This window comes from Spermophilus citellus (assembly GCF_964194105.1).
Source record: "Spermophilus citellus genome assembly, chromosome: 13".
Lineage (NCBI taxonomy): Eukaryota > Metazoa > Chordata > Mammalia > Rodentia > Sciuridae > Spermophilus > Spermophilus citellus.
In genome coordinates, this window is record NC_138193.1 from 109554380 (window position 1) to 109571457 (window position 17078).

The 17078-nt window shown below is 39.2% G+C and overlaps 1 protein-coding gene across 1 annotated transcript in view; it reads left to right on the forward strand.

Moving 5' to 3' along the window:
* NOL10 (nucleolar protein 10) overlaps window positions 1-17078 on the forward strand; it is an 83751-nt gene that overhangs the window by 39404 nt on the left and 27269 nt on the right. The window contains exon 14 of the mRNA XM_081265462.1: window positions 15387-15513. Within this exon, the coding sequence (XP_081121588.1) occupies window positions 15387-15513 (127 nt within the window). The remainder of the gene's footprint in view (window positions 1-15386; window positions 15514-17078) is intronic.

Genomic DNA, 17078 nt, shown 5'->3' on the forward strand with positions numbered 1-17078 from the left:
CAGAGATGCATATTTTTTAGATGTCTTGATTCATAATAATGCAAGGGGACAGATGCTTCATTTTATGATCCAAGAAAGGGATGTTTGATGTAAAATCAAACCTGTAGGAAAGATCTGGAAGGACAAGACACCTTATGGAAGGTAAAAGATCTAATTTTATGGAGAAAAAATGTGGGGTACTTACCAGCAAACCCAGCAGGTTAGATTCCAAACTCGAAACATTTTCACTCGCTTTTCCTGATTAACAGAAAGGGAAATGTATTGCTTTTTAGTGTTTTTCCATACTAACCCAAGTTTACAATAAACCTGTCATAATGGAATTTTATGTATGAAATTGCTATGTAAGGCAGTTCTGCTCTGTCTGGGGTTTTTCACTTACATATTCATGACTGTGGAATGGGAAGTAAGGCACAGATGCCAGGTGGCTGTGCACATGCTATTGCAGTGCAGACAAGTTGTTTGCGACTTTACAGAGGGGAAATGGGGCTTCCTATGTAATCTAAACACTCTCAGCCAGTAACAGTATCTATGGCATTTTTTCCAACAAAGGAAATCCTCTCCATTTCCCATCACAATTATTGGGGCACAAGAATGGTAAATATACAGAGAGCACTAATGTGTGAAAATCAGGAAGTAATCTTCTGAGCATCCTGTAACATATTCTAAAGTTTATTTCAGTTCTGAGTGGGCAAAAATTCATGTAATTTCCATATGGAAATATTTGATGTACATATGGCATATTGTATTACGTTAGTTTAATATATCAAATGATAATTTTTTTTTTGCTTTATTAAACAGGTGAATGTCTAGCTGTCCATTATCTTGAAAATAAGTGACGACCTCCTGTTCATTCACTGGTTTGAATCTATTAGTGGTAGAGGCCTGGCTTCTAGCCTCTCACTTTTCCTCTCCCTTTGTGCTCCCTTAGCTCTTCTTGTTTTAGATAAGATAGATTGGGAAGTAAACTCCAGATTCCATTGTCCTGTTGGTGTGGCCAGTCAGGTGGCAGGGATAGAATATTGTGCTCACGTAGTGATTGGTTTTTGCATATGAGAATCATGTTGCACTCTCTTTGATTAATATGCCCATTACCTATTTTTTGTTTTATTCCCTTAACAATAGAAAGCAGGTAACTGGGCATGGTGGCACACATCTGTAATTCCAGCTACTTGGGAGGCTGAGGCAGGAGGATCGCATTTGTAGCCAGCCTTGTCAACTTAGACTGTCTCAAAAGGCTGGGGATATAGATCAGTGGTAGAGCACCCATGGGTTCAATTTCCAGTACCACAAAAAAACGGGGGGAAGTGGGGGCAGCAAGGCAGATTATACAGATAGGCAAGACATTTGCGCCCTGTTCTTTGAAAATATCCAGCTTGTATAGAAAATAATAAAGTCTGAGGACTTGCAGTGCCTTTACTTTGATTCAGTGTTCTCAGATTCTAAGAAAGTTTGCCTGCTGAGACCACTGCTGGGCGACCACTGCTGGGCGCAGCCCCTGTCGCAGCAGCAGCTTTGTGCCCCAGGTGCCTGGACTGCTGCAAGCGCTCATTAAGTCCGTGCTGGTTTGAGGAAATGAAAATACTGTTAACACTTTATTTTATTTTTTTTTCTTGTCACATTCTTTTTAACACTTTATTTTTATAAATTTTTAATGAAAAAGTTTCAAATATACATAAAAGTGACAGGAAGTATGTGGAACCCTTCATCTGCCCATCCCATTGCCTCTCTATTCAGCTCTCCTACATGCTTGTTTTGGTATTGGAAGTGGGCTTGACCTTACTAGCGCTTCTAGAAGGAAGTTGTTGAAATTGATAAAATGGGAATAAATGCTTGATCTTTATGTGGGTACATATCTTCAGCTAGGCTTATTTATGTATTTACCTTCTTGAGAAAGAGGACAGTATTCTTGGGTGGGCAAAAATTATATGTGAATATTTGTAGTGCAGCATACTGAAAGGAGGGTTAGATCTACCTACCCATGCTTCTTGTATATCTGCACATCCCTTCATTTAGTCAACTGCAAAACCTTTGTTCACAGCACAGTTGAGTAGATCGTAGAGTTTTTATGCCCCCCCCCCAACGGGGAGGCGGCCAATACCTCATTAGGGGGTTCTTATTCCTGCCAAGGAGGTGTAAGCCACCTAAGAAATTAAGGTCTAGAATAATTAGTGAAGAACAAAAGACAAAGTTGGAAATATAGTTTCAAAAAGGTGGATCCCCTGATAGGCCAACAGGAAATGGCTCCCCTGGTTTATTTAAGGGGGTACATCAAAGGCAGGGATAAGGATTCAGGATGGAATCTTGCTTTGGGAAGTCTTGCAGTCAGCAGGTTGATTGGCATCTTAGGTCATACTCATCTTAGAGGGGCTATGCGGCTACAGCAGGTCACCCCATCCCCAGTGCTGTGTGGGACCTTTGGCAGAGCTGAGGGGGAAGTTCACCTGCATCAGGTGGTCTAACCTTGTGGGGGTACCACGGGACATGCCTAGTGCCAGACCTATCCCCTCACTGGCTGCGATGTCGATAGTCCACATAGAGCCCACAGATGGATCTCGACACCCACCCCCCATCAACATTCTACAATAGAATGCTACGTCTGGTATACTTGGTGAACCTAGATTAGCACATCATTTTGCTCCAAGTCCACAGCCTGTGCGTTCTGTGATTTTGACAGTGTGTAGACACATATCCATCATTACAATATTATTCAGCATCATTGCCCTACCTGGTCAGCCCACACATACACCCGGGTGTCCCTGACCTTTTGCTATCTCCCTGATTGTGCCTTTTCCAGAATGTCATAAGTTGAAATCATAGTATGTGGTCTTCTCAGATGGGCTTCTTTTACTTAGTATCATGCAAAAGCCTCTTCCCTGCCTTTTTGTAACTTAATGGCTTGTTTCTTTCTTATTACTTAATCTGTTGTATGGATGCACCAGTTTGTTTACCACTCACCTATTGAAGGCCCGCTTGCTAGCTTCTAGTTTAGGCAGTAGACATAGAGCTGCTCTAAACACTCAGGTGCAAGTTTTTGTGTCCACATAAGTTTTCTCCTCTTTGGGGTAAGTAGTCAAGGAGCCTGCTTGCTAGATCATATGGTAGCATTATGTTTCTTGTGACAAACTGCCAAACTGGCTTCCAAAATGTCTGTACCATTTTGTATTTCTTCTGGCAGCAAATGAGAGTTCCTGTTGGTCCATGTCTTTGCTGATAGTTGATGTCCTCAATGTTTTGCATTTTGGCCATTCTGGTAGGTGTAGAGTGGTATTTCAGTGTTGTTTCAATCTGTAGGCATCACTTATTTTTAAATTGATCATTTAAAAAAATGCTGTCTGTGTTTTCTTTTAGGGCTTGGTGATAGCCTATGTTAATTAATTAACAACTTTGGTCTTTGGAGGGACTGGGTCATTCATTACATGGGCAACTTGGTGGGCGTCTTTCATTTGCCTGCACTAAGGCCTGGGGTATCAACGACATTTTAATGTGCACCTTGCTGCCTAGGCACTTATGATCTAGTAAAGGAACAGACAGCGCAGGTGGTGTGGGACTTGAATATACACGCTCTTACAAGAGCACATAAGAAAGTCACCTTCCCTTAAGTAGGAGGGCTAGAGGAAGTAGTAAGGTTTGGATTGAATTTTAAAGGACATTTTGGAATTGGACAATAAAGGTGGGAAGAACTGTGGTAGAATTGAAGAGACCATTCTCTACACCGGAAATTAAAATAAGACAGATCAACCTTAATCAGCTCAGTCTGTTTACAAGAAACTTGGGTCTTTCAGGGGGTGGTGAGGGCAAGAGATAGTACTGGAGAAGTATCAGGGCTCAAATCTCTGCCTTTTGTGCCATGTTGAAATTTTTACTTTTGATTTTAAGTAGAGCAGCATACCTTTGAAAGGTTTTATTATGGGGGTGTGAAATCATATGTATTCATTAGATTATTCACCTGTGGCTAACTTTGGAAAAAGGTGGTAGGAGAACACATCAGAATTGATTAGGACAAGCAGTGAGAGAGAAAAGAGGTATTGAGGAAGGACCTTGGTAGTGTTTGTTGATTCTCTGAGATGGTGAGTGAGGAGGAGGGGAATTTAATGGCTACAGTGGCACCATTCACAGAGATGAGGTAGAGCAGATGCTACACTTGGTTTTGGAAATGTTAAATTGTCAAGTTCTCTGTCCTTTTGAGAGAGTTAAACTGCTTTCTGGGAGGGAATTGTCCTCATTTTTCTGATTTATCTACATGGAAAGATGAAAGGTTGTGAGTTAGGTTCTTGACTTCTCTGGAGGAAAAAAAAATCATCTTTATTATCTGAACTCTGAAGGTCTCATCTCATTAATAACATAAGTACTGATCCTGATGTTCACTGATGGCCTTAGTCCCAAGTCATGGCATGGGTCTCTGCTTCTTTACCAGGAGTATTTGAAAGGGTGTTTCAGATTGGCAGTGTAGCAGTTTGTCAACTTGCCCTCTATGTCTGTACCTGTGGTACCCATGCCTGAATCCTTTTAGGTGTTATTAGTTTTGTTTTAGGCAAAAAATGCTCTAATAAAAAAAATTGCAAAACTACATGTTCTAGAAAGGATGAGTCTCTCATCATTGCTCTTCCCAGTGCCATTAAGAAGAAGTCCTTGGTAGACATTCTTTGCAGAGGGAAGTCTCATACAACACACCCTCTCGTATGCATAACAGAATCCAGCTATTGTCATGCTATTCTTCTGAAAGACTTTTTTTTAGTCATTTTAAAAATATCATTCTGGTCATCAAGCTGATTTTTTTTTAACCTGTATTTATTTATTTTTATGTGGTGCTGAGGATCAAACCCAGCACCTCGCACATGCTAGGCAAGTGCTCTGCCACTGAGCCACAAACCCAGCCCCAGAGCTGATTCTTTTTAATAGTTGCATAGTGTTTTGTTGTATAGATGTATCATAATTTATTTGCATGGTTTCCTAGTAAGGATACTAAACACCTGCATTTTTCAATTCTCTGAACCAAAGCAGATCACCAGTGTTTCTGAGCAGATTCTTCACCTACCCTGTCCTGTATGGTAGCTGCTTAATCACCGGTGGTTGTTGAGTTCAAAGTATGGTCAGTGTGCCTATGGGGCTGGTTTTAAATTTTATTTCATTTTAATTTTAATTAGTTTTGATATGAATAGCCCCATGTGGCTACTGACTACAGTGTAGGAGTGTTGGACAATGCAGCTCTAAACTATTCCAGAGTCACGTTCAGTCTTTAAGCTACTTGCTATGACCTTGGGGGGAAAAAAGTTTCTTGGTGTTGAAAAGTCATGATTTTTTTTTTTTTTTTTTTGTAAACCTGTCCTAAAGAGTGCTGTTCATTATTGGAGCCCCTTCCAGGTCTGTGATGTGCTGCTTGAGTTTAGCTCTGAGATTGAATTTCTCTTTCCAGACCTATCACTGTACCCCTTATCAAGTCAGGGGGTCTTTCTTCCTTATTGCAGATTTTATTTGACTGAGACCAAATTGAGTTCTTTTCAGGCTCTCCTTTGCCTTTATGTAGGGGACATGTGGGAAATCTTACTTTGTTTGAATTTGAAGTGTGTTCTTCAGGATTTCCTAGTTCTGTACCTGACCCTTGGAGATAACAAATTACTGCTAACTGATGGCAACATGTTTTTTGACCTTCTTAGAATAGCGCTGTGAAGGTGTGGAGCCTTCAAGTGTTCATAGAACCTTTTTAAAGTTTTAGACTTCCGTTGTTTCTGCCTAGTTTCCGTCCCTGGGTATTTTTAAATATTACGATAGCCTTATTTTTTACATAACCTTCAGAATTAAGATTTAGAAGGCAATAAGAATACACTGAAAATTTATTAATCAACACTTTGCCTGCAAGGAAGTCGGCTTAAACCGGAACTGCTGATGTGTTACCCAAGGGTAATGCATTAAGCCATCTGTGACTCTTGGCAGGAGTAAAGTAACTAAACAAGATCTTGGAGAGTGCTCATTACCAGGTGTGTGATCAAAGAGATAAGTGCATTCTCCTGTGATAAAATTGGCTTAGTGCCTTTAGTACCCAATGTGTGTGTGTGTGTGCTTGCCGAGTTTTTAGTGTAATTAGGAAATTGGAAGAGGAAAAGGCTAGAGGCAGAGGACTTTAACATTGCTTAGAGTCATTGTTAATGCAGACCCTAGGAAGCTGCTCTGGAATTTCAACTCTTATATGACGATAAACATCAAATGGTTGTTTATACTGAGGTGTAAGGTCAGGCTCTTCAGGAAAGAATGGATGAGAGGGCAAAGAAACATCTGTTTTTCTTATTCAACTAATAGTGGACTGTGAAGAAGATTGGGACTGTGTTAGTCTTTGTTTTGTTTTTCAGCATTGGAGGAAAATGGAAGCTGAGGATTTTTCAGTGTTAATTAATGTATTGTTTATGCATTTCAGTACTGAGGATTGAACCCAGTGGTGCTTTGACACGCAGCTACATTCCCAGTCATATATTTGACTATATATACATATGAATATGTATATGCAATACTGAAAATGCATCTGCATATATATGACTATAGTATGAATATATATGTATGTATATGAGACTATAGTCATATATACACATGCATATCTTTTTTTTATTTTTCTTTCTTTTTAAATTTTTTTTGGAGACACGTTTGAGACAGGCCTTATCCTCCTGCCTCAAGCCTTCCCAGTTGCTAGGATTACAGGCATGTGCCACTGTGCCTGGCTTGTTTATACATTTCTACCTTGAATTAGAATAACTTAGGTTAAATAAATCTAATTTGGAATACTTAAGACAGAACTTTAAGAGATTTTTTAAGAACTTTCATGATTTTGAATAAAAGTTTTGCTCATATAAACTATAATAGTTCATCCAAGGTTAATTTTGTTTCTCCCTTTCCTAAATTTAGCAGGAGTGTCTGGTTTTCTCTAAGCTTGCCTGTTCTGAATGCGGTGAAGGTCAAATTTCCTAAACCACCAGTGGATATATGAGTTTAGTTTTCAATAAATTGTTACTTTGGTTTCCCCAAAGCTTCCTTTACAAATTCTATCTCTTCAAGTAAATGTTAAAAAGTTAAAAAGGAAAAGGAGTAGATTGCTTTTAACCTCTTTTCATTTGGTGAAATAAGGAAACAAGATTCAGTCTTTTCAGATAAGTATGCTGAAAGGTCATTTCTTATCATCTTCTATTGAAAAGAAATGAGGTGTGCCCACCCCTTGCCTCCCTGTCTTTGCAGTTTATTTACATGTGAGCAGGTATTTCCTGCATCTTTCTGGCCTCTCCTCTGTATAGCGCAGGGTAGCTTAGGAACTTAAGCCTAACTGGCTCTCGAGAGAAGATCCCCAGACAATCCTTCCTGGAACCTCATTTTATATCAGAAATTCAAAACTAATGAAAAAATACAGAAGTATAAAGATTTATGAAAATAAAATGATAAACACATGACTTCACAAATATTAATCATGCGGAGCCACTTACTGAAGAAACGGTTTCAAGTATTCTCTTGGCATAGCATCCTCTGCAAGATTCTTGCCAGAAACTCTTAACTGGCTCTAGTTATGAGGAGCAATTGTGAGGAAAAATTCACAATCTGGGGAGCTGGCAGGTCAGCTGTCCTGACTCCTAGCCAGTGTAGATGACCCTACAGGCAGGAAGCTTGAGGGGACCTTCTAGGTTAGAGGCAGCTAAAGAGATATGATAAAGTAGTACAGTGTGATCCTTAACTAAAATTTTTAAAAACAACAGCTTATTAAGATATAATTTATGGGCTGGGGATGTGGCTCAAGCGGTAGCGCGCTCACCTAGCATGCATGCGGCCCGGGTTCGATCCTCAGCACCACATACAAAACAAAGATGTTGTGTCCACCGATAACTAAAAAATAAAATATTAAAATTCTCCCCCCCCCCTTAAAAAAAGATAATTTATACTACAAAGTTTGCCCTTTTAAACTGAAAACCTATAAATCTAGTGGGTTTAGTATACCATGGGCACCACTGTCTAATTCCGGGTCATTTCATTACACACACACACACACACACACAGCCCCTTACCTATTATTCCGTGTTCTCCTACTCTACCGCTTCAACCTCCATCAACCCCTGATCTCCTTCAGGTCTCTGTGGATTTGCATTTCCTGACGTCTCATTTAAATGGAATCATGTGACATGTGGTCTGTTTTTGCTTACCTTTTTTTTGATCATTGAGTGATATTCCATTGTGTGACTACAACACATCTTGTCCATCCATTCATCAGTTGCTGAATGTCTTTCTGACTTACTAAAGGAATCTGCCTCTTAAAGATAGCCTGTTGGCTCTTCCCCGACTCCTGTACATGGCTATGCTTTCTTGATTTTTTGTGTGCCTTGTAATTTTTTGTTGAAAACTAAATGTTTTAAATCAGGTAATTTGGAAATCGTGGAACTCCATCTCTTCCCTACCCAGGGTTTGTCATTGTTTGTTTGTTTAGTGTCCCTGCTGGACTAATTCTGTAAACCCTGTCTTCTTTGCTGTATGTAGCCACTGGAGCCTACCCTTGGTTTGCTTGACTGTCAGCTGATGATTGAATGCCTGAAACAAGCAAGTCCCCAGCCTTTGCCAGAGTGCTTCTTGTAAATACAAGTCAGAACACATTACTTTTGCTTGTGCCCAGAGCCCTCTGGTGGTTTCTGTCTCCCCCAGAGTTAAAAGGTGAAGGTTGCAGTGGCCTGTGGGACCCCACTTGATCCAACCTCTACTTTCCCTGGCTCCCAGTGGAAGCCATGCTGGGCTGATCTTTTTTTGACAAGCAGTTCTGACCTCAAGTCCTTTGCAGTTGCTAGGTCTCTGGGTCACTCCCCCTGAGGTCTGTGTCCAGTCATCACCTCGGTGTGTGTCTCCCTGTCCGCCCCTCCTCTCCTTCCCATCTGCTCCCCCAGCTTTCTTCACTTCATTTTCCCCGTACTTACTTCTGACCCACCCTGTGACCTTCCCTGTCTGCTGTTCCCCTTTCTGGAATGGAAGTCCTTTGAGGGGTTCTTGCTTGTTTTGTTCACTATTCACGTGCAGTGAAGGAAACAGTGCCTCACAGTTTCTCTAGATTGAGTAAGTGCACAGCGACCATTGGTGGACTGTATTTTGTTTTGCTTTTCCTCTTTTCAGCACTTGGGCATTGAATTCGGGGCCTTAGACATGCCTGCAAGTGCTCTACCACTGAGCTACATCTCAGCCCCTGTCATTTTTTATTTTGAGACAGGGTCTCACTGAGTCATTGAGGCTGCTCTCAAATTTGCAGTCCTCCTGCCTTGATCTGGGTTGCTGGAATTACAGGCACAGGCTTGGCAGTCTGTTCTTTTTTTTTTTTTTTTAATTTAGTTTTTAGTTTTCGGTGGACACAACATCTTTATTTTATTTTTATGTGGTGCTGAGGATTGAACCCAGCGCCTTGCGCATTCCAGGCGAACGCGCTACCGCTTGAGCCACATCCCCAGCCTGTCAGTCTGTTCTTAATTGTTCTTGACGAGGAGGCACTACACTGCCTGTTGGAGGTCTTGTCCACTTGCAGTTTTCATTCTGACCCTCAGCTATTGACTGTTCTGAGTTGTCAGTGTCTTGGGGTGTCTTCCAGGACCTTCTGTTTTCTCCTAAGTCAAGGCATTAGGGGTTCAGCTGCGTGGAGTGGAAGTACTACATACACTTGGTTTCTGGCATTCCAGGAGCTGAGAAAGGGAACCGAGGGGCACAGTCTGACTGGCAGACACTTATCCACAGGTTGGCCCCACTGCTCAGGTCACCTGTGCCTGTAGTTACCACTTCCCCCACCATGTGGGCAGCTTTTGTTCCCCCTGTACAGAGAACTGTCCCCTGGTCTCCACTGGGGTGGTGGGAACAAAGTGCTTGTCAGCCCCTGTCACCTGCTTTGTTTGAGCCTGGGCTTCCACCCATGTGCCCACACCTGGGGCCTTGAAGTGATGGCCCCATATCCTGAGGGAGCTTGCTGTCCTCCTGAGCCCTCCTGCCCACCAGTGGGATCTCTAATCCACTGTACTCTTCTCCTGTTTAATTCCTTTTCATAATCATTTACAGTGCTTTTAACAAGCTTGGGAGAGGTAGGGTGCCATTATTAACAGAAAGCTTTGTAGTTCTAAATATTGGTTTTAATATTGTATTAAAGTGTTTGCTTGCACATCTAGTCAGTCACCCCTTGCTGTTACATCCCAGGCACATTTGCCTGTTTGTGCTCACAGAGCCTCTTGATGACCTGTTCCTCCATCTGCCTACCAGGAGACAGTGGCATAAACAATTTACTTTTAAAAAAAAATTAATTTAGTCTCATTTTTCTTGTTTCACTTCAGTGCCTATTTTTGCAAAAGCTAAATCAAAATCAAACCAGAACACAAGATATGTTCCTCCTTTTAAAAATAAATCTTTAAGAGCGTTGACATTAAATTGCTCCTTTGCAAATCTGATTTTTAGGAACAGAGGATAAAACACAAGTAGAGTACCTTTAAATGACTCATAATTACGCAAATGCATGTAAACTTGGATGTGCAATTAGGCAGCTCATTATGCTGCAAGGTAACTACTTGCCTAAAGACATGGCCACTCCCTCTGGCTCTCACTAGTTTCTCTAGTCCTAGGATCAAGATCCTTTTTAATAAAGACTTGGCTTTCAGGATTTGAAAATATGCACTAATGCTAGTGGGTCTTTCAACCGATAGTAGAGGAAAAGTTGGAAAAAGAAATTTTCTTTTAAATTTGTGTTGTAGAGTTGATCATCTAATTTTGCAAAATCCCATTCTCCCCCTGAGAAAGGCAAACTGTACAATTAGAAAAATTGTCATTAATCATAATAGTGTTCCATTACTTACAACTGAATTCAGTATGTATTTACTGTATATAGCTTTTTTTTTTTTTTTTTTTTTTTTTTGTGGTGCTGGGGATTGAACCCAGGACCTTGTGCATGGGAGTCAAACACTCTACCAACTGAACTATATCCCCAGCTCTACCTATATATAGCTATTTTTACTATGTATATTTATACATAGGTTCATCATCTCTTATCTACAATTCTCAAATTCTGAAATTTATTTTTGTAACTCACTGGTGGCAAAACCTGACCTTACCTGACCTGATCTGAATTATTAGGACTGAAACCTGAAACGAAATGGTGAGGCTCTTGCTAGCCTTTTTTTCCCCCAAACTAGTGGTGCAGTTATATGGGTTCTGCTGCAGACATGATGGTGGGTTTGACTATGGACCACTGTCCCAGGTTTCACCCAATATTTTTGTATATTGCCCTGGGAACTGAACCTAGGGCCTTGGACATTCTAGGCAAGTGCTCTACCACTGAGCTGCATAAGTGTTGTATAATTCACATCTTGGGCAGCTGATAGTCTTGGTCTGATGGTATCTACTTCAAAGTTGGTTCTTCTCCCTGAACGAGTTGGGACAGCAGATAAGAGGCTGCATTATAGCTGAGACCTTCCCAAAGTCACCTCAATAAGTATATATTCTTTTCATGTTTGGGGACCAAGCATTTCCAGTTAGATTGTTGATCAGATTATCATTGTTCCTTTCTAGCAATCTGATGAGTCACTTTTTAGTTTTTTACATTTATTCTCCTGTGACTTTAGGAAATTCTTATAAATTAAAAGTGGAAGGTCATTAACAGATAATAACTTTAAAGTAGAACAATCTCCCAGTTTTCTGAACCAAAATTCTTAAGATACATTAAAATATAGATAAATAAGCAATAATCCGTTTTGGCTAATGGATAGAATATAGCAATTTGATGACATATAGGAAATCTAGATTGATTGGTTGGTTGACTTGGTGTGCTGGGGATCAAACCCAGGGCCTGATGGGTGCAAGGCATGCCTGTACCTCTCTACTGCATCCAGCCCAGAGAACCTGGAAAATTTAATGTGGTAATTATAGTCCATCGGTGGTTAAAACAATGTTTTCCTCAATTTGTAAACAAAATTTAAGAAGTAAATTAATATATTTCCAAGAATTAGTTGAGGTTTAACACACTATGGCTTTGTAGACAGCAAGGAGTTTTTGCACATTAATATGTGGTCAGTGTAAGCACATCAGAGTTAAGCCCTCCTTGTTGGTTAAGGTGACCACTGTTTTTGCAGCTTTATGGTAGGCCTCTGAGGAAAACTCCAGTGCAGATAAAACCCGCAGTTAATCCCAGTCTGAATCAGTAATTTCCACTTTGATATGTTGTTTTTCTCTCTGAAAAGGCATAAGGGAAATGTGATTAATAAAGCCAACCACTAGTTTTCATTTTGTTTTTGATGGAAATATTTCCTCCCATAAAATTTAATGGCTATGAATCTGATTTCAAAGATTAGTTATCATAACGAGACCTGTCTCCTGAGAGGCAGTTTAGAACAATTTCATTAAAATCAGGTAGCTAATCAAAAAGAATGGAACGTTATCAAAGAAGACTATATAAAAATAAATTCAGATCTGGTCTGATATTTTGTTACTCCTACCCCTCACCCTCAAAAGAAGTCAGTACACACAGTGCAGTCTTTTCATTTTCTTTGAAGCCCATGTTTATGACTGCTTTAAAGATGAAGCTGCAGTTGCCCTTTCTATCAGTGGGTTCTGCATCTGCAGATCCAAAAACCACAGATTGAAAATATTCTAAAAATAATTATATCTGTACTGAACATGTACAGGTATTTGGGGGATTATTAACCTAGAAATGACTTTAAGTCCACAGGAGGATTTGTACAGGTTATAAGCAAATATTATGTTAGTTTGTATGAGGAACTTGAGCATCTGTACATTCTGGCATCTGCTGTAGTTATGGCCATTCCCGAGAATACTGAGGGGGAAGTATTGTGGATAACTGGTGTCCCCTTGCATAGGAATCAGAATAGATCTAAATTCTGCCAAAACACTTTAAAAAATACTTTTGCCAAAGAAAACCTTCTACATTTTAGTATCTTGTATATATGAAATTCATATGTGCCCTTTATAATATGAATGGGTTTATTTGTTCAAATATATACCGAGCATCTACAGTTTGGAAGGTACTGTTCTAGGTGCTGGAAATCCAGCACTTAGCAAAGCAGACATAGTTTTCACTCCCCAAGAAGACTGTGTCTTGGATCATGATATTCTAGAAAAGTGATAATAGTGTGCTTTCATACTGTCTAAAAGAAAATCTTGCTGTTTTAGGTAGTAAGCATCATCTGGTAGAGCTTAGCTCTTACAGATTTATGACTGACTGACACCCCCCGTGGTGGCAAGTGTGTGCATGCATTTGTTCTCAGAGGCTGCCCAGTGACATTTTCAGCTTGCCTAAGTGTTCATTCAGACCTGAAGTCCTTTCAGACACACTTGCCTCTGCCTAAGTGCAGTCTCAGTTCATTGCTATACATGACTCTGTGATACACACGTGTCACATACACACAGGCACACACCGTTCTGCTGATTTCTTCTGTTCTCCACAAAGGTTAAGCTAGGTTTTGTATTCCTTCAGAAAGATCATAGTCACATGGCCAATGTTCTGGTTTAGTAAGTGCTTTATATGTGGTAGCATTGGGTATAAATATTTGTTGACTTCAAGCTGCTGTCCTAAAACTGCATAATATAGCAGGTCCTTTAAAAGTGTTGTGCGTTGGATTTTTAAAAATACTTTGTATTTCTTGAAGGTTTGTCTTTTATTGAGTCAAACCACTTAGTGTGTCAAATCTTGTTTTTTAAAAATGGTACAAATTGCACCAATATGAAACTTCTAAGACTCCTTTTATGCTCATTAAGACTTAGTATTCATGTTCATGGGCCCTATACCCTTTGTGGTGGAGGCAAAATAATATAATTAAAATTAGTATGGCCATGTCTAATGTCTACTTTGTTAAATTGAAGAGAATGTTATCAGGGGCTGTTTTCCTTTAACTCTTCCTCCTGCCTCTGTTCTCAACAAAGGTTAAGCTAGGTGTAATGATTTCCATTATGAACCGGGTTTTTTCCTGTGTGAATAATTGCTGCTGGGATGGGCAGGTAGGTCATCAGTGGAAGTCCCTCTCGTCTGTGCCCAGCGTTCTCTTGGCAGCAGCGTGTCTGCTCCATGACCCAGCAGACTTGCCTTGGAGTAAGCGTTGATCTTGAGGGTGGGCATTGCAGAAAAGATTTGTATCAGGGCTGGGGATGTGGCTCAAGCAGCAGCGCGCTCGCCTGGTATGCGTGCGGCCCGGGTTCGATCCTCAGCACCACATGCCAACAAAGATGTTGTGTCCGCCGAGAACTAAAAAATAAATATTAAAAATTCTCTCTCTCCCTCTCTCCTCTCTCACTCTCTCTTAAAAAAAAAAAAAAAGAAAAGATTTGTATCAACAAAGAGTACTCAACAATCACAGAGTTAATGGAAATAGTGGGATTACAAAGTTAACTACTTATGTTTTGTTAGTTGGTTATAAATTCTGTTCAGGCTTTAGTTCTTCAGCCTTTCATTGGGACAACTTGTGGGACCTGGCCACATTATGTTACATTTGAAGAATTTCATGTATGGAAAAAAGTTTTAATTAATTATTTTTTAATTGACAAAAAAATAGTATATATTGTATGAATCATGTACAGCATGTTTTGAAATAGGGGTACTGTGCATTGTGTAATGGATGTATTAAACTAGTTAACATGCATTATCTCACTCTTGTTTTTTTGCGATGAGAACACTTAAAGTCTCTTAAAGTCACAGCAGTTTCAGTAATACAATACATTGTTATTAACTGTAGTCTAGAATTTTAATTTTTTTTTCTAGTACTGAGGATTGAACCTAGGTCCTTGCGCATGCTAGACAAGTGCTCTACCACTGATCCACTTCACCAGCCCCTACCTCTTGATTTTATTTTGATTCAGGGTCTTGCTAAATTGCCCAGATTGGTCAAACTTGTGATCCTCCTGCTGCAGCTTTCTGAGTTGCTAGGATTACAGGTTACCCCCACAGAGCTCCAGATTTTTAATTTTTAATGAATTAAATGAAGCAGGCTGTAAGAATGGAATATAATTAAGTAGTTAGTTGAAAAATCTTAAAAGAAGGTAATTCTCACTTGAGACTTATTTATTATGAGTGATAAATTTTTTAAAAAAAACAATGATATACAAAATATATTTTTGCATAATTCTAGTACACCTTTGAGTGAGGGAGGTGATGGATGAATGGGTGGAGGTTATAAGTACCTGAATTATGGATCTGTATTTTGACAGTTCTAATGTAAGAATATCCATTAATATCTTTGATTCTCAGACTGAGATTTTTTTTTCATTATATACTTGTTCATTACCTGTTGTTATTTTTCAGTTTTTCTGATATAAATAAGAATTTAAAATTGTATTTAAGGAAATGGTTGTAAAGTAACTAAGTCTGGACAGATGTGCACTTGCTAACCTTTAATAAACACCCACAGGTTTTGGGTCCTGCTCCGCGGTGGTGTTCCTTCTTAGACAACTTGACGGAAGAATTAGAAGAGAACCCAGAAAGCACAGTTTATGATGATTACAAATTTGTCACCAAGAAAGATCTTGAAAATTTAGGTAAAAAGAATTATAATATCTTTATGAAAATTTTCTCACTTTGCTTTAGTTTTGAACATTAAAGGTGACTGGGTCAGGTTTATCTAATTTTCAAAATCTTCCCTCTCTATCAGATCAGATATTTAAAGTGTTATGAATTGCCAAATTTGTAATCTCTGCTTAGACAAAATTTTAGGTAAATTCAATCTCCAGATTTTTTTTCTATATGTTAAAGGAGAAATGATTTTTTTGAACATACTAGCCATGTATAGAAAAATTACATCAAGAAAAGAGTGATTTTTTTTTCCAAGTGCTAAGTTGCAAATAAGGTTTTTTTTTTTTTTTTTTTTTTTTTTTTTTTAAAGAGAGAGTGAGAGAGGAGAGAGAGAGAATTTTTAATATTTATTTTTTAGTTCTCGGCGGACACAACATCTTTGTTGGTATGTGGTGCTGAGGATCGAACCCCGGCCGCACGCATGCCAGGCGAGCGCGCTACCGCTTGTGCCACATCCCCAGCCCCGCAAATAAGGTTTTGAAAATATTTGCCTATCATCCAGTTAGTACTCACAACCCCACAGAGTAGGTATTATTATAATTCCATGTTATAGATAAGGAAGCTAAGCACAGGAAGATAAAAGGAACTCTGCATAGGGTTCTGTGTTAATATACTTCAGAGTTGGGACTTAAACCCAGACCCCATGCTTTTTACCTCAGGCCAGTCTCTTGGGAGGGCATATTTATCCTGTTGCCCAGCAGTCCTTTGTAGGATAAAGAGGGTAGATTTTGCTAATCTTGTTCTGTTGTTGGCAGAGAACTACATAGCAAATTATTGAGAGTAGGAAAACTTAGAGTATCCCTTCTCCACAAGTCTGGGCAGCTTCATTGCCTTTAGAACAATTAGATGAAAACAGCAGTTGAATATTAAAAGAATAGAGTCATGTAATAATTAGATTAATTGAGCAGTTCTTAAAGCATTATTTATAACTTGTATCTCATAGCAGTTAGTCCAGACAGAATCATTTTATACCAGTTAACACCAGAATAGTTATTTAACTTTTAATGTGTCTAAAAAGGAAGGAACAACATTCAGTCTTTAGTAAATGACTGAGGAATGAAATAGGGTGACATAGCACCTTCTACAGAAGTACCTTCGTAAGTATCTCCAACATAATTAATCTTTGTAATGTCCTGTGTCACACTCAGCTACACCCTTAAGTTGGAGAGGGAAAAGTCATTTTATTTTGAGGATTTTTTTTTTTCCTTTAAACTGTCTTCAGTATGTTTTGGGTACTTTTTCAGTCTTCACTATGTTTGAGTGAGGAAAGCAATTAGTTATAAGTTTAGATACATTTTGTTCAAATTTAACTTTATTGCCCATTTAAGAAAAACTATAGAAATAGATACATTAGTCAACAAAATAACAGTTATGCTAGAAAGCATGGCAGATGAGTTTGGTGGATGTTAGGTTAAGCAAAGTTCAATCAATTCCTTAATTTGCAAACATCTTAGACCTATTAATGTGGAACATTATAAATCCTGGGGGAATTGGGAGGGGTATATGAAACATTCCTCAGTTTTTTTTCTTT